We start from the raw sequence: 18,104 nt of genomic DNA, 5'->3' as shown, positions 1-18,104 counted from the left end.
TGAGAATGTGTTTTAATATTAAAACGCCTTCCCAACAAACTACAACTCCGACCTGCTTGCTGGATGCCAGTAACTCTATTGTCTTTACAAAACCCAGGCTCTGGCACCACTTTTTACAATGATAGCTCTTAAATCACATGCTGCAAAAAAGCAAGGTTTATAGATAAATAATCACATTGTCGAGTGTTAAACTCGCTGGTCTCTTGAGGCTTAAGTAGAGAGCAGCTACACACGACAACAGCCTGCAGAATCCATCCTGGTTCTCAATTAGCTCCTACTGAATTTCAGCTTTTTGCTGGAAAACATCACAAGAATTGTGGAGTCCAGTTGCAAAGGGCAAAGGGACATCTTGCACATCCTCAACATATCATACAAAAACTGGTGGGGCTCCAAGACCTAGGTCCAAGCCCAACAACAAAAGCAGCACCCATGGCTATTATTGATATTCACAAACTGTATTTAACCAGCAATGACCATAGCAATTAGAAAGGAAAGCTATTTCCTCAGCCTCTCATGGTGGATGTAAACCCTAAGCAGGGCAATGCTCACACATAGTGGGTGTGCAGTTACCGAGATGCATTTGCACCTTTGGGAAAGCCCCAAGTTTCAGAGCCCTGCTTCCCTTCCTTGGCAGATGTAACAAGGATGAGAGTTAAACAAAAAATAATCAAAATGTGAGAGCAACCTTACAAAAAACTCAACTGACACACCCTAGGCATTTGTTTACATGAATCCTTTACAGAGAAATTAATTGCAAGACATGCCAGCTTTCTGCAGTAACCATATCATGGGAAGAGCTCATATCAATACAGCAGAGCATCACCCGTCACTGAGGTGCATGAAAATGAATGTATTTTATTCCTTAAGTGAAAGTTGGTCTTTAATTTATGAGGGGTCACAGTGTCACATTCCATAATAGTTTTATAAAGTCATTGATTTTTTAATATGAAACCTGACAAGAATTTTCTGCCATCAAATCTTTGCCGAGACGAGGGAAGACCTTGCGTCCTAATTACCGATAGCATGGTTTAGCAAAAGTGCAAACTGGAAAGGTTTTACTGTATATTAATTTTATCGAGGGACGCTTCAGTGGCTGGAGAGCTTTTTGACCCTTCAGCAGTTCTCCGAAACCTCCTCGCCTTGCTGCAGGCAGCAGCACCTTTTGCAGGACAAGGCGAGGCGATGCCCCGCCTGCCCTGGGTACGGCAGCGCGGTGGCACTGATTTACCTGGACCCGTGCACAGGACGAGCTTTGGCAAGAACAAATCCCACACTGCTGAGCAAAACCTTCCCCGCTTGCTCTCGAGCAGCCCAGCAGCGAAGGTTTTGACTGCTGTATCTCCAGCACTGCCCCGGCAATGCAAGGAGACAGGATATTGTTAAACCTGAAGACAGATACCCACTATTAAGCTGCCCGTGAGCGGCCAGGCTGTTCCACAGGTGCTGGCAGTGCTGTTTGGCTCAGAGCGTGGGGCTGTATCTGTGCCCGCAGGGAAGCAGGAGCCTCCTCAGGCAGCAGGGCCAGGCTTTTTTATTTAATTTTCTATTTTAAAATAATTTTGGCTCGCTGACGGAGATGACAAGCGTCAACAACAATGCCAAAACCTGACAGTAGCACTGTAAGAGAAGTGTCCCGCCACCTCCAGAGTTTGCTGCAACCAGTAAAACCAGAGATGCAGGATGGGAACTGGTAAACCTACTACAAAGCAGAGACTGTGCGTGATTTCTCAGAGTAAGCGTGTTTTATCAACAGTATCACGACAAAATTAAGATCACTTTGCATCTCAAATGATGACAGCAAATTTTAAGAAGCATTTCAACTATTGAAAAAAAAACCAACTTAACACAAACCTTCAACACCACTTATGCACTTCACTCTGTCTCGAACCTCTACGTTGTAGCCCTCGAAGGACATGAAGACCCCGTCGGGGTGGTAAGGTGCTCGCTGTGTGTATACTTTGGAGTAGCTATGAGAGAATTCAAACCTGTCATAACCATCGTACTGAGCAATTTTCCCATAAACCTCAAAGTATTTCTCTACCCAGCTGAACGGCAGGAAGACCTCGTTGCCTTCCCTCCTCCCTTTAACGGTGTGCTCATCATTGATCAGACAGTCAATCTCCTCATACTTCAGCCCCGGGGCTTTGTTGCCGTTGAAGCCTCCTGCGACGGGGGGAGCTTTCTGCTGCTCCTGGGGCGATGCCTCCTCGCTCTGCTGCCGGGCCAGGTCACTCTCGGAGGCTGCAGCAGCGGCTCGGCGTTCGGGACCAGCGAGGCTGCGGGGGAACGGGCCGGCTCTGTCGGAAGAGCATCGGTTCCAGAGCAGCACCATCACCAGGGTGAAGAGGGCGCAGATGACGATCAAAGTCTTGTAGTTGACCCGAGCTGCCAAGCAACGCATATTCACACCATACCTGCAAAACAGAGAGGGGAGAGGGTTTTAAGATGCGGTGCTTACAGCCGGAGCTGCTGGTTCTGCTAGTTCAGAGTCCCGCTGGAGCCCGTCCAGCAGCAGCATCGCCACGTGCGCACCGTGATGGTGTTTGGTGGGAAGGGGACAGGCGGGGGCACCTGGAAGACAATTTGGGTTTTTCCAGCTCTCCGCAAGCAACAAGATCAAACGTACCAAGCCACAATTCACCTCCCTGCTGCAATAACAGATTGTTTCACCAAATGCAAAGGATGCAAAGAAACAGCTGCAATCACGGGGCGACCGCTTCTAAATAAAAAGCGTGATGTTGATGAGATGCTCAGCAGCCACTGGGAATCAGCGAACAAACTCTCACCGGCCTCAGAGCACAAGGGGAAGAGAAATCCCCAGCAGCATTTAACCACCACCTACCCAGCACCACGAAAGAGGAATTTCCAACAAAACAGCCTTATAATCAAAACCTGAAGCCCGGAAATATTTGTAGTTCACACAGCTTAAATCACTGAGATACCTACATAAAAAGGGATGGCTATTTTTGCCTTTTTTTTTTTTTTTTTTTTTTTTTAAAGCACAACCTATAAACATTTTCTGAAAAGAAACTCAGTGCTAAAGGCTGGATTGATTCTTGATGTTACTGCCCCTCAAATGCACTTCTAAAACAATAATGTGTATGAGGAGGAGTAAGCAGGCTGGTAATGGAGGACTTCAGAGCCAGAGCCCCGGCAGGGACAGTGATAGCAGCCCCAAGGCAGGAGCCTCCAGAAGAAGTGAAGGAGGGACTGGGAAAGGACAGGACCTCCATGGACACGCTCAGGGGCTCACGTGTCCTGGTCCCCCAGGAGAAGGCAGAAACTATGTAAACCCTCTCTCGGGATTTTCTTTTATTATTTTCTTCCTGCACGATAAACCTCCTGCTGCACGAAGCATGCTCCAACACCACCATTACAGCCCCACCAAGGAGCAAGGCTGAACAGCGTGAAAATAAATCCAGAAGTTGAAGTGATTTAAGCACGTTCGCTCAGAAGACCCTAGTTTTTGCTGAGGAATGAAGTCCTTCAAACAAACGATGTGCATTTTTCAAATGTGCAGGAATATTTAAGATACACTTCATAAAATCCCTATTAAACAGAAGTTTAATTTCACCTCCCTAGTAAGCCACGGCATCAGAGCCGCTGAGTTAAGTTTTAAACCCGTTGCTTAATTGCAGCCCCATCTGACATCCCCGGGGGCCGCTCGGCAGCTGAGCTAGGGGACTCGTGCAGCCCCAGGCGTGCCAGGATGGTGCAGCGGTGCCGGACCTGACCACTGGTGATTTCAACAAGGTGCTCCAGAAACAGCTGCAGATATTGCAGAGATTCTGCTGATCAGCAGCAGTTAACCATACAGCAATTAAAAGGAGTTTCACCTCGAGTTCCATCCCCCCCTTTTTAAATGGAAATAATCAATTATCTCTCACCAGTTTTATGCTTCCATACTGTAAGCACCATCTGGTCATTTAAAACTGGACTTTAAAAGATAAGTGTCTTATTTTCTGAAAGCCCAGTTTACTACAAGCTTTTAGAGAACATAAATTTATATATAATTGTGTTTTTATGGAAATGCTAACATAAGAATAAATCCAATTTTCTGCATCAGCAGATAATTTCTAGTGATGATGCTTTCAGGATGACCTCAACAAATATGCTCTGCTCTTTTTACACAAAGGGATAATTCACTTTTAAATACGGAATGACATTTCTGACACACTTCACCCCTACCTATAAAACTCAAAATTAATTAAGCCATCTGGATTACCAGGGGATGGGGAGAGAAGGAGAAACACCATCACCACACTTTTTACATGCCTTTACCCCATGCCCATTACTCCATGGTTTTAAACAGGCTCCATAGCTGTGAAAAGGTCCTGGCTATGCCATTATACACAGCTTTTATTTTATTTTGGTTCTGCTGCCTTGGACAGTAGAGAATTTGGAGCGGTACAAAGCGTTTCCTATGCTCACCTTGCAGCTCCAGGGAAGAGCAGGAGATGCTGCAGGTTGGGTCCAGCTGCATCTGCAGCTTCCTGGAAACGCTGCTGAAATATTTAGTTTTTATGAACTATAAATGAACTGAAGAGGACTCAGAAAGAAAAGTGGAGTATTTTCAGAGAACCATCACATTAAGTGTCGCCAGTCACTGAAAAATCTAGAAATATGTGAGAGAGGCTTATTACATGTTAAATGGATAGATGGATTTTTATTCAACTGCAGAAAAAAAGAATTCAGAATTTCAACAGTAAAAAGAGGTAATTTAAACCCACAAAGGGACTGTTAAATTGGTTTATTCCCTTGCTGCTCTTATAAACAGGATTTCATCATACCATACTTGAAAGATTTAAGGAGTACAACACAGGAAAGTGGTTTTAAGTTATGAAGTAATATATCCACAAGATCCATGTTTGTTTTCTCCTCATTTTTGCTGGATGACACACCTAGCCTCTCTAAGGCTGTGTACCAACACATCTCCCACCTAAATTTTAAGGTGTAGGCTGTTATCATGAAAGTCGGTCCTTATCCCGCAAGTAATACTGGAGCTACAGGTTTTAAAAGGCAAATACTTCTGAGAAGTCTGGCTAAAATTCCTTTAATTCCTATGCTGAATTACTGGGCTACAGAAATGGCTGCAGCAGAGCAATCACTGCTGTTATTTACAGCTGGGACTGACACCTGGCACTGGCCTACAGCAACAACACAAATAATCTATAAATTAATACTTGTTTAGTTTTACACTGTTTACGCTTACATAGTTGCTGTACAAATCATTATATAAATTCTAATTAAAATGCAATGAAATAGCATTTCTTACAGAGTGAACAAGTAGCTTCACATGTATCCCAAAACAGGGACGCAATTAGAGAAACTTATTTTGCCAATTCAAGTGAGGTGTCAAGACAAGGTTTTGAGACACTGTTTTTAATATAAAGGACAAGAGGGTTAAATAAAAATAAAATCTTGATACTGCTGCTTTATTAATGATGCCTGGAAAGAGGACAAATCTTTGTATTCCGTGCTGTGAATTAGGAATCCACAGTCCCAGCTGTGTATCTAAGAATGACAGATTCAGTTCTGGTACTCAGTTCTTACAAGAAACCAAATTATTCGCATTCTAAAAATATATATGTCTCTCTCTCTCTCAGGAAGTCCCTTATAAGACAGGGGGTTTTTGATCTGCAAAACTGTGTTGAATATATTAAAAGTAAGAATGTCTCTAAAGTCCAGGCTATTGCCTGTGTCCTGGTTTCAGCTGGGATGTAGTTAACTGTCTTCCTAGTAGCTGGTACAGTGCTATGTTTTGAGTTCAGTATGTGAAGAATGTTGATAACACTGATGTTTTCAGTTGTTGCTCAGTAGTGTTTAGACTATAGTCAAGGATTTTTCAGCTTCTCATGCCCAGCCAGGGCACCTGACCCAAACTGGCCAACAGTGTATTCCATACCATGGGACGTCCCATCTAGTTTAGGAACTGGGAAGCGGGGGACAGGGATTCACTGCTCGGGGACTGGCTGGGTGTCGGTCGGCGGGTGGTGAGCAATTGCCCTGCGCATCATTTGTACATTCCAATCCTTTTATTACTACTGTTGTCATTTTATTAGTGTTATCATTATTAGTTTCTTCTTTTCTGTTCTATTAAACCGTTCTTATCTCAACCCACGAGTTTTACTTCTTTCCCTGATTTTCTCCCCCATCCCACTGGATGGGGGGGGAGTGAGTGAGCGGCTGCGTGGTGCTTAGTTGCTGGCTGGGGTTAAACCACGACAGCCTGGTTTCTGTGTACTTGGCATGGGAACCATCCTGGTGCTTCACTCGTCATTGCTCAGCTTCAAAGCCCAGGACAAACACAGGAGGCTCCTCTCTTGGATAGAGCCATCGATTTAGGCCATTTGTAAATCGAGCAGGCAATGCTGCAGTCTTTTTGCGTACAGTTGTGCTTGTAAGCAATACTCTCCAGCAGAGGAAGACCTTGGGGTGTTTTCTAGGTGGGAAGATGCAGCTCCCCAGGACGGGAAGCACTGTTTGTGCCTCCCAGGACAGTTGAAAGGGAGGATGCACTCCAAAAAGCACTTCTGCTTTCCCCATCTTAATCAACGTGATGTGGTGAATTCATTTTAAACCAACTGGCGTGGAAGAGGCTAACCTGCAGCAATCCTCGGACTTACCATCCTGATCTTGTTTCAGAAAGCGGGATTTAGTTTCTGCAGAGGGGGGAGACCGCAGCGCTGCTGCTGCCCATCTGCCTGGCGACAGCGTTTCCTCCCTCATGCTTGCACCAGTCCTCGCAGGGTCTATGTTTCCAGAACCTGAACATATTTCAAGTGGAACGGGAAGGCTCTGCTGCGAGGAGGATGCCAAAGCAGCAACATGGTCCTGCTGCCCAGAGCCCTTCCAAAAAACCACATCCTCAGGTGTTTTTCAAGTCTCCCTGGCATTCAGAGTTAAAAAAGACAGACTATTAAAGAGTGGTACGTGCTGACACTGGACACAACAGTTTGCGTAAGGGCTGATGCATGTTACCCAGGCTAGAGGTGAGAATTACTTAAAGCTTTCTCACAGCTCCCAAAGGTCCCATCTGTGCAGGTTACTGGACACGCTGTGGTGACAGTGACAGCAGGATGAATGCAGACAGGAATACTGCTGCTGGCCACACACTTGCTTTTATTTTTAACCATTATGCCCGTTTCACCTGGGTGACACAGACACAAACTGCACTTTCAGATAACTATGCGATACAAGTTGCCTGTGGCAACTTCAGTGCTGTCATTTATTTTTTTTTTTTTTGCTCACAGTGCATGGATCAGCTTTTAATAAACCAGATCAATGATCCTCCAAGCAACAGAGATGACTCACATTTAACTCAAATTAAAAGCCCCAGAGGATGCATCATGTGCAGCAAGAGCCCAACTTCCATGGTTCTGCAACCGCCCTACTAGCATGAGCAAAGAGCACAAAAAGGGTTTTAAGCTGGTTAAAAATACTAGACGTCATCCTGAATAAATAACTGACTAAGGACTCAAGAAACCACATCACAAAGTACATTTCCCAAGAACACATTGGTTGGCATGAAGTTAAAAGTATTCGCATTTAAATTCTCTGCGTTTAAACAATAATCAAAAGTTGCCCACTGAGTCCCGGAGGTCTCCCAATAGTCTAACGCACTAGCTCTGTGTTTGCTCGCTAGGAAGAAAGACAGTATTTTTACTTAAGACCAGGGATTTCTGCTGAATAGTGATAAGCTACCTATTTACTTTGAAGTTTGTATGCCAGACTAAGCTATTTAGTACAGAGAAAAAAAAAAAAACCTGAACAGCGACTGCCAATCTGAGCTACACTAAATTCAATATTTAAAGAAAAGATACACCATACAATTTAACAAAAGAAAGGAACAAGACTAGAACTTCAATATATACCCAGACCTAAAAGTTATACTCAGTTACACACAAACCTCAGATAGAATTTTCCCCCATTTCCTGTTTATTACACACACCAAAATGCTATTTAGGCTAGTCATTACAATGTTATATAATAGAAAAAACAAAGAACTCAAGAATTGTTTTCAGTAACTGTGGAAAATTCTTTCTGATAATTGTAATGACATCAAAATTTCAGATCCTTTGCCAAAGCTTACTTTTGTCTTAAAATGTGATATTTATGAATCATCTAACTTCCCAACAGCTCTGCGTTTCTCAAACATGTTTTACCTGCATCCTCAATCTGCTCGTGTTGGCTCCATCTGTGGATGATTAGACAGAAAGGATCTAAAATATAAAGTGAAGAAGCTGTACCCAGCAGCTTATCCTACAGTTTTCCAGTCCAATTAGCCTAATACAGTTGTACTGGTATCAACACATCTATTATTAAGCATCAGCCAAGTCTGTGGCTACATGATAGTTAACTCAAAAAGTCAAAGTACTTTTCTCTGGATACCGATGTTATCATTTCTTCTTAGAAACTGAGATATGCATCTAATTTCAGCATCGGGCGCATTCAGTGCTGGTATCTACGCAGCTACACAACTGGCAAGGTTTTCAAACAGGTTTAGCTGCTGCCTTGAGACACGCAGGGAGTGACTGCACCCCACCCTCACCCCGCTCCCCTGTGGGACAGACGTCTTCTCCTGCCCTCTGGACAGACATACATTTCTCTGCACGCAAGACAGTTAAAACAAGTCAGAGCAAACTATCTCCCCACACGAGAGCAGGATTTTAGTGACTCATGGGCCTTCGACTATCATGCGATCAGGAATGGTTTATGATCTAAAATTAGAAAAAAACATCGTAAAACTGGAAAAAAACTTGCACGCTTCGTTGCAGCGGAGTGGAGAAGTTGCTTCAAGACTTCACCAAGGCCCTGGATAACCTAGTCTAAGCCCTGCTTTCAACAGGAGGTGGGGCTAAATGATCTCCAGACGTCTCCTGCAACCTCGACTTTTCTATGCATCTGCACAACTTTAAGAAGGCATGTTGATGTAGTCAACAGAAAACACAGGATCTGTTTATGTTGGTCCTACACAACAAGCACTGGTCTTCTTTCTAAACTCCTGCATATGCTGCACACTTTGAAAAGCATTCATCAGCCTGTATTAAAAAAAAAAAAAAAAAATCAAGTATAGCTTAAAGAGTAATTGTAATCTAAACTAGATAGAAAAAAAAATTGTTTTTCTAAGATGCTAGGAGGGTGTTCACTTGTCCTGCACTGCAAACGATGGCTTTATCCGTGTTTCTTTGCACAACTGCTCAGCCCGTATGCATTCAGACCAGCTGGCCAGTCCCGGCCACTGCAAAAGCTCTCAGACACCAAAGAGACTAAAGGTGCCTTTGTTTTGCTAGTAAGTCTAGTACAGAATATCACTACAAAACTTTGAAGATGAAATTACTTGTATATCATACTTTTATGCCATATCAGGAAAACCAGTCAGTAGGGACTGCTGCTGTAATTATGAGCCCATTTATTGTACAGTCTAATAAATCTACTTGCTTTCCAGATGGATTAAGCTATTAAATCCCTCACTAATGGCACAAACAATAACTCCAAAATCTAGCTGCTGCTTATGGAGGCATTACACTGCCTCTTTCCAAGCTATCAAGTATTATATTGTTACTATGCAGATTAATGAAGCAAAAGATGAAACCATTTCATCAGTCTCCCTCATATTTAGGCTTTGAAAGCAATGCCTGAGCAAGTCTCAAGACAGCAGCATTAAGGGCTGTAACAAGACTCTGAGGAGGAGCCTTGCAATATTATTTCAGGGAGCTGGGCTCTCTCTTCAAGCAGGAAAGGAAAGCCAAGCCCACCGCACCGCTGCTTTTACAGCACCCCCAGTCCCTTTTTCCTTAGCGGTACTCTGGACGGCACTAGTTATGCCTGTGACTTGACTCTCGTGGATGCCACTGCTACCACATTCAGCTCAGATTGCTTTTCAGTTAGCTGTACCTTTCTAACAGCATATCGAAGCGCTGAGGAGACACCAGCTGGGAGGGGAAGCAGGGCGGCACACGCAGCCATCGTCTTGGGCTCCTGCAGCGATCGGGTGGGGGGCTGAGGAGCTCCCACCGAACAACCCCAGCGAGCCGGTTGAGGTTCAGCAGCTTTAAGCAGTAACTGAACTGTCGGTTCTGCTTTACAGCGATCCTGGGACCTACAGGCAAAAATAACTGCACCTGCCAACTGTATTTAACTTACAGGAGCTAGCACAAGTATGTGCTCCGATTGCACTGCCAGGCACAGGCATTAGAGCTGCTCATTTTTCTGCTCAGCAACACATTATTACCTTCTTAGAACAACGTAAAATGCATCATTCCAACTATTTGTCTTCATAAAGTAAAAATACAACAACAAACTGAACAGGGGAAGCCCCACACACCTTTTTCTTTACAGTGCTGTTTGGTGAGATATGATGAGTGGACTGTCAGGAAAGGTCTCGCTGTAGGTTAATCATTCAGAGCAAACAAAAAGCCATCTAAAACGACTGCAGGCAGCATTTGCTGCTTTGTGGACATAGACATATCATCTACTCCATCCCACCGTGCAGCCTGGCTGGCAAGAACAAGCAATTGGATCGTTTTGTTCCTCTGGATCATTAGTAACTTCCTCGTAACGAGGCATCTGATCACAGCCCCGAAGAAGAAAAAGCAGACTTCACACGAAGAAAGTGAGAGCGAGCACACGTCCTTCCTCACTCTGCCTGTCCCAAAACTCCCCACGAAGCATTCAAACTATTTGAATCCTCAGCTGCAATAACTACAAGTTATCTGAAAGGTTCAGAAGAGTGTAATTTGACCGATTACTTACATTAGTAAGCTACATATTTTTACTTAAGTGAAATACCGTGATTAACACCATTTTTAGCCTTAAAAACAGCCTCCACGGTATCTCTGTTACCAGCTTCTCCAGTCCTGCAGTCTCCATACAGGTCACATTTAATCATCAGTGGTGGCAACTATTACATTATCATGTCAGCTCCTATTTGTTACTGACTTATTAAAAAAGAGAAGCATTTTATACTGATGACAGAGAGCAGCAAAACTTTAAATGAAAATAAATCCCCACTCCCTCTCTGCTCTGGCAGCAGTTCTCTCGCATACGTGTGTGAAAATAGTAATTGTGAAAATGTGTTAATATATAAAGTACACATGGTTTTGGCAGCACTATCTCTAATGGACTGATATGCTGATTTATATCCTCAGACAATTTTGCTGATAGAAAGCCTGCAGTACCTGCCTGCTGGTTAAATCATTATAACCTTTATCTTAAAGGTGGGAAGGTATTTTACATTTAAGCTGCAGTCATGGAATAGCCAAATCATAACGAAAAGGAAGATAACACATTTAAACAGTAACATAGCACACGCTTTCTAAGTAGATGGATAATGTTCAGTCAGGTATTGAACGGAGTGCATGGATGTCCCACTGTATGTGCCATGGGGGACAGAGGGGACAGGAGCGCCCAGCTGAAGCCCCTGCCACCCCAGCCACACAGCTGTCTGGAAACACTTACTCAGATCTCAGCTTTCTGCTGGAGGCCAGCATCTAAGGCCAAATTCCTTTAATGCAGGGACTGATCCAGTACAGCGGCAGTAATTTAAATTTTGATCATGCCACTGGAGAGAGGATAAACCACATAACTCATGGTCTATTTAGCCCTAAAAAGTCAGAACATATCTACTTTGGAAATCCGTTTCTACAGCTCAACGTTATGCACGTACATCTTTAAGGCTGCTAAGGCAAAAAAAAAAGCAGAATTTCCCCCTCCAGTTTCCCTTTTCATGGCATGGTGAACAGATATCAAACCTACACACCTGGAGTAAAGTTTTGGAAGGTCTTTGAGAGAAAGAGACCTGCTTTTCAAACCACAGACACAGGATTTCCAACCTAATTCTAGGCTGGATTTGGGAATCATAAAAAAAAAAAAAAAAAAAAAGAGACAGCGTTTAAGCTGTGCAGACCACAACAACGCAGGACAAAGCATCTAGCATCACGAGGTTATGTATCTTAGCATATCTGTGGCTTATAGCAACAGAAGAACTTAAATAATAGCATCAACCCTGTGCTTAGCAAAGCAGGTTTAACAAAACAAAAAAGCCATGTCTCCTTTTACCCAGCCTGCTATCATCACCTGCTTCAGGACAAGTTTTGTGTGTCACACACGGCTACCCCAATCCAGGTGCGAGAAATCATCTGCATCTCTTGTTTACCTGTCTCTGTTGCAAACATACATTAGATGAACTAAAATGCAAAGCCTGAAGCTCGGTTTCCCTCGTTTTTTTTAAAAGAGAGGGCAACATCAAAAGCACCCCTCTCCGCCAGACCCGAGGAACTGCCTGGCTGCTGGCGCAGAGCATCACTTCTGCTGATTTCACAAGCAGATGTATTTTCCCTGGAAATTAATGGAAAGCAAACACACAGCCTAGGATCAAAATGAGATTTTTCACTATCACTTTACATTTTACTGGCTTATCAGAAATGCTTGAAAGTTGTCTCATGCAGTTACGTACACATTAGCAACTATGTTCTGCAACTAAATTCTTTCACCAAATGATGTGACACCATCACCCAGGCACAACACTGAGCCAGCTTGTAGCTGAGCTGACTCCTTTGCTTTCCTAATGTATTGGGAAATAATGGCTGTAAGTATCGAGCAGCCAAAGCAGCACGAGTTTCCTTCATTCTGAAAAAAAAGAGTTTATCTGTTTTGCTCTCAGCATATGCACTGGGAGACCTTTTACACGAACAGAAGAGGAAAATCTTTTACCCTGGTGCCAACAGAGGCAGCACAGCTCAGTGACCCCGACTGTGTAAGACCTGTTGACACTTTCTTGCCACCCAGAAAGCCCAAAGTTCACTTTGTGCTTTTCATTTCCTCCCTACCAGGTTCCCTCTAGGAGCTTCCACTAAAAAATCCCGATTTAGAACATCATAGTGTTCTTCCTGCCATCAAGCAGCCTGATAGGCAACGCACATTTTGGTGGGAAAGACGGAGCGGTGTTTTCTTTCCCGACAGGGTTTCACGGACATTAATGGAGCGGACAGAGATGCAGGCACTTCTGCTGCCAACTCATTACAACGCCTACAAGAATTCAATACAAAGTGTGCTCCAAATTACAACTCGGACAGCTGGCAAGTATTTGGCGTGCCTGCTCGCATGCAGCCTTCAAATAAAAATAGAAGAACCCTTCTAGTCTGAACACTGCCACCATTTAAAAAGAGTGGGCACGGGACTTTGGAGAGTACGCACACCTCGCCCTAAAAATTACACGGTTCCTATCAAGCAGTTGAACTTTGAAGACATGGTCCAACAGCTTCACAAGACCATGTTTTTGTTTGGCTATTGCTAGTGAGCTTCATGTAATTTCTGCAGTTAATCGTGACTTATCTTCCAGTAAGTGATAGATACACAGATTCTGCAAATGACAGCGCTGCAAGCGCCAGTGTCACAGCAGTAAAGGCATTAGCAGTTCCCTCATGCACTGCTTCTAAGTGCTCCCCTGAAAGCTCAAATCTCTGGGAAGCCCAAAACCCCACAGTTTTGGTTCACCGATGTTTACAGTTTATTATTGGCATAAACCATCCACAACTGTACTCTTACATACATACTCTGAAGGTACAGTTTCATTGGCTTTTTCTTTCACTATGCAAAAAGCAGAGGTTAAGGAAGTAATGCTGCTTATAGCAGAGAAATAAATAAAATCTGTTTTAAGTTAGAGGAAATGGCTAAAAATGCCTCATTTTTTTTGCTTAGCAAACCCTGGCGCTCTGTACAGATGGTTCTCCAGGAAAGAGTTACGTATGGTAGTTACTCAATCACAGAATTAAAGGTTTCAGTGAAATTTTGCTGCTTCACCAACTAAGTATTTCTAAAGAGAATGACATGGACAATAACAAGCAATGCCACTTAAAAACTTTAATAGAGAGACTTGCCAGGAAATTTTGAAGCTTTGATTATAATTGCTTTCATGGGTATTTTCTCATAGTGTTCACTTAGGAAAAAAAACACTGAAATACTTTTCCTCAAAGTACCTCATATCATATATTAGTAGTGCCTGAACCTCAATATCGATAAACATGAGCTAAGCAGCAACATAAAGCATAAAGTTTTCCATAGGTGCTGGTTTGAACAACAAAGAAAGAGCAGAGACCTCAGCGACAGCCACCTCTGGGGTTTGCAGCCTGGCTTAGACACAGCCTGGCTGCGTAAACCAAAGCGGACAGGCACCAGGAGCGTCCGTCCCACTGATGCTGAAATAAAGCAGTACCTGTGCATGGCCCCACTTCGAACTATCGCTTTCTAACAATCAGTACACAAAAATATACGCACCAGGTAACGGTGTCCAAGCTGTAGATAATGGGGAACAGGGTCAAGGCAGAAGAGCAAATGCCCAGCGGCGGGGTCTCCAATCCACAAGACATCTATTTCTGGGGAGAGGTGCTGCCTTTCCTTCTCCTAATCCTTCAAATCAAGCTCAGTCTGGCACTTCATTCTCCAAATAACAGTCTGTCCCAGCAGAGTTTATGTTTAGACTCTGGCATTAACCCTGGCAAATGTGTTTGGAAACCTTCTGTTTCTAGATTTTTTCCATATTCAGCACGCCAGAGATTACTCAGAGGCAGCAGCGCTGGGTACTGGGGAGACCAAGATAACGTACAAATCCTGTTTTTATTGAAGTTCACCACAAAGGCTGAGCTAGCTTTTACGTAAGGCACAACAGTAACTTTAATTCTGTTTTTTAGAATACAGCCCATGAATCCATATAGGCATGTAATAAGGTATAAGATAGAGATATCCTTTTAATTTACCTTTTTTATCCTACTTTTCAGCTCCTTAGAAGAGCTGATGAAAAAGGAGGGCAGAACAAAATTAGAAGTGATATAAAAGCATGCTGAAAGCTACTTGATAGCAAACTGCTTTGGCCGTGAATTATTTTGTATAGCTATGACAGTGAATTATTTATTTTTAAGTACAGGAGGCGATTACTATTAAACATTCAATAGACAAAAAAAAAATTACCAGTGAAAGGAAAGGTCAGGACGACTGCTGAGAAGAGAAAAAAGGTTTTCAGAGAAGACTCCCCTCTTCAGGAAGAGACGCAGGTCGGTAAAGTGCAAAGAACTATTGCACGGGGAGAGACGAAATATTTTTGTCCATGGCTCCTGTGTTCCGCTGATTTCTAAGATTCTTTAGTTTTTTGCTTCCAACAAAACTGGGATGCATATCTACAGTAATTATAGACTGGTATGTCCAACACACAACCTAACACAGGCTTGGCAGGATTTGTAGCTTTAAAATTCTAGCCAACAAACTATAATTTGATCAGTCAAAACAGCTCTTCTTTGTAAGAAACATAAATGCAAAATCTTCAGAGTTCTTATTCAGGGGGACCAGAGCCACAATGCAGGATGAGAGATCAAATGCAGGGACCTGGCTGTGGGATACCCCACATGCCTGTCTGTTCTCCAGCTCTATTCGGGAAGGCCACGTCTAAGTTTAAATAGTTTTGCCAGTTGGAGCAAACAACGGATTTCATTCTTAAAGACAGCAGGAAATACCAGACATTAAAATTCTACTGTAGTGCCAGATTCTTCGTTTTTGTGACTTTTTTACGCCTATTCCTGCTTGAAAAATGAATTCACATTTTACAAGCATTCTACCCCAATATTTTAAGCATCAGGGTCTCAGTTCTTCTAATATTTGTAGGCAGCATTTCATCCATGATTTAAACCTACACTTTTTAAACCAAACACAAACAAGCCTACAAGGCAACTCCACCCCACCAGGAACAAGTCCCAGTGGTGTGTGTTGTTTGATGAAGAGCTGCAACACCGAGTTGCATCAGACTAGATGAACAAGCAGCATTTTCACAGGCAAGGCAAGGACGGATGCTGTGCACGAGCGGCTGCTCCAGCAGGAGGGTGCGGAAGGGCCCAGGGAAGCACCCGCTCCTGGAGATCACCAGCTACCAGGGGAGCACCAGCTAAAGCATCAAGGGCACAGAGCAGTGCCTGCGGGACTTCCCTGTTTCTGTTCAATGTTTTTCATTAACAGGGATTATTGTCCCCATCGTCCAGTACATCTGCCAAAGCTAGGAAAGCATTGCAAGTACAGTGGAAAATAGGATGCTTAATAAACTAAGAAAGTCACCTGGAAAAGAAAAACTTCAACAAATGCAAGTTATTCAGACAGGACTAACCAAATGCACAATGAGAAGGCAGAAGTTGTCCCACTAAACAGGATGGCTTTGGGGTTTGGAGTTTTGTTTGTTTGTTTTTTTAAAAATACTTAGAGGTTATACTGCATTGCAAATTAAACTCCAGCAGGGTGTCGTGACAAAAATCACCACAGGATGGGTATACACATGGAAAAGGCTTACAACAACCCTTCTGCTCTGCTCAGCATTTCTGGAGATGCAGCCGGAACCCTGACCTGCTGTGAGTACCACTCCAGGACACGGACGATTCAGAGAGCAGCAACAGGGACAGACCCACACCACTGTTTTGTGAAGGCGCGTTCCCAGTGGCCTCTTCAAGGCCTAGTATCATCCATTCCGCATCTCTACTGACACGCTCTCCGCTCCAGTGCTTGGATATCAAAACCAGTTGTTACAATCAAAGTTGTTTATTTGGTTGGCTTTTTATGGAATATTTATGTCATTTCCTGGAGCAGTTGATTTAATTTCATCCCAGTCTAATGGGACTTCAGCAAGTTTAAGTGGTTTGTCCTTAGGAGAGGCAGCCTTACAGAAGTGTGTCCACGCATCCCCTACAGAAACTCCTTTTTTCATGTCATTTGCTAGTGAAGAGGTAATAATTGTATTGAAATAAGAAAAAAAAAAAAATTCACTGTGCTTTACAACATTTAGAAACATTTAATGGAGGATAGATGTTACAACAATGGCTCTATTCAGTTTGTCTAACAGCTTAGAGTGGAAGCTTGTAAAGTATCTTTTTGCACTGTGGCAAAAAAAGCTCTGCGTACATTCTGGTGGCTACATCTTTCCAGTTTGTGCTTTAGAATTTAGGTTAACTCACATTTAACCTAACAAAAAAGCCGTAACGATCGATTAAACTCTCAAACTCTCTTTCAAAGCAAGTTTCCCTTTCCTAGCTCAATCTCAAGATACAGTAATTCAATCCTGAAAAAAGAAAAGAGCCTCAGCCTTTCAAGAAAAAAAAAAGGGGGGAGGGGGGGGAGTTCATCTGGATATCTTGGAACATAAAAAAAGGAAGCGAGCAAGCAGCTCTCAAAGTGTCAAATATTTTCTACTGGTGTGTCTCTGGACATCAAGCCTCTTCTGACTTGCCCTGCTAGCGAACAGATGCCACCACAAACCTATTTCTCCCTTTTGTGGGAGCACAATAGAGAGTCTGCTTATGCTCCCTCCCGCCACCTCCTCGGGATCAGGAGCAGGACCACTCCACTTCTGCTGGGATGAGGCGGGTTTTGATTTTGCTCTCCCAAGCGGCTGCTCTCGGGGGGTCCTGGAGACCGTCGCAAAGAGGGGACGGATGGTTTCTTCTCGGTGCAGAGAGCAGTGCCGCCCGGCAGCGTGCCGACAGCCCTCCTGGGGGTTCCCTGGGAGGAGGCCGTGTGCCCTCCCACGCACCGGACCTCCGGACCTCCATCCCGCGGAGGGAGATGGAGGCACAGCTGCACTGAATTGCTTCTCACAGGCTAGAAGAAGTAGATGAAATGACTCCAAACTCCTCAGATTCACAATAGATTCAGAAGATGAGGCTTGCGTAATTTCCATTTGGATAGAAAAGGCTTTTGATAAAGCTCATGTGCAGGAGGCAGCTCTTTGCCTACATGCAAAATCCTCAGTTCGCTATGAAAGATGAGTAGCTTCCCAATTAAATTTGCACAGTCCCTCCCATCACACCCTCTCTCTCTATGCAGCAACTGTAACGAGTGCTAGACCAGTTAAGTCACAGCAATAAAAAGAGTTCTTAAACCCCAGAAATCACAAACTTACAAAAATATCCCGACTATGCACAACCGTTCTTCCTTATGAAACTCTGTTCTCCATTAGCCTTTGTAACAAAGACTCCTCCCCACTTCCACCTCAATAATTAGGGGATTGAAGAGGTCTTGACTGCAGTTTCATATATTCAGGAAAGAAAAGAATTTGTAAAGAGACAATGCTCAGC

At 43.6% G+C, this 18,104-nt stretch overlaps 1 protein-coding gene across 10 annotated transcripts in view; it reads right to left on the bottom strand.

Annotated features, from left to right (window-relative positions):
• Positions 1–18,104, bottom strand: part of GLCE (glucuronic acid epimerase) — a 55,517-nt gene that overhangs the window by 8,681 nt on the left and 28,732 nt on the right. For 5 of the 10 annotated variants that reach the window (XM_069798682.1, XM_069798681.1, XM_069798683.1 and 2 more), the window contains one exon: positions 1,852–2,414. In XM_069798682.1, coding sequence (XP_069654783.1) covers positions 1,852–2,401 — 550 coding nt within the window. In that variant the 5' untranslated portion in view covers positions 2,402–2,414. Of the gene's footprint in view, positions 1–1,851; positions 2,415–6,626; positions 6,850–14,277; positions 14,500–14,967; positions 15,098–18,104 lie in introns of those variants that run through there. The other 5 variants (XM_069798679.1, XM_069798680.1, XM_069798685.1 and 2 more) reach the window with 4 other exon arrangements.

Source organism: Haliaeetus albicilla, chromosome 12 (assembly GCF_947461875.1).
Source record: "Haliaeetus albicilla chromosome 12, bHalAlb1.1, whole genome shotgun sequence".
In the NCBI taxonomy this organism is placed as follows: domain Eukaryota; kingdom Metazoa; phylum Chordata; class Aves; order Accipitriformes; family Accipitridae; genus Haliaeetus; species Haliaeetus albicilla.
Note: the sequence above shows the minus strand (reverse complement) of the source record. Positions and strands in the feature narration are given on the sequence as shown.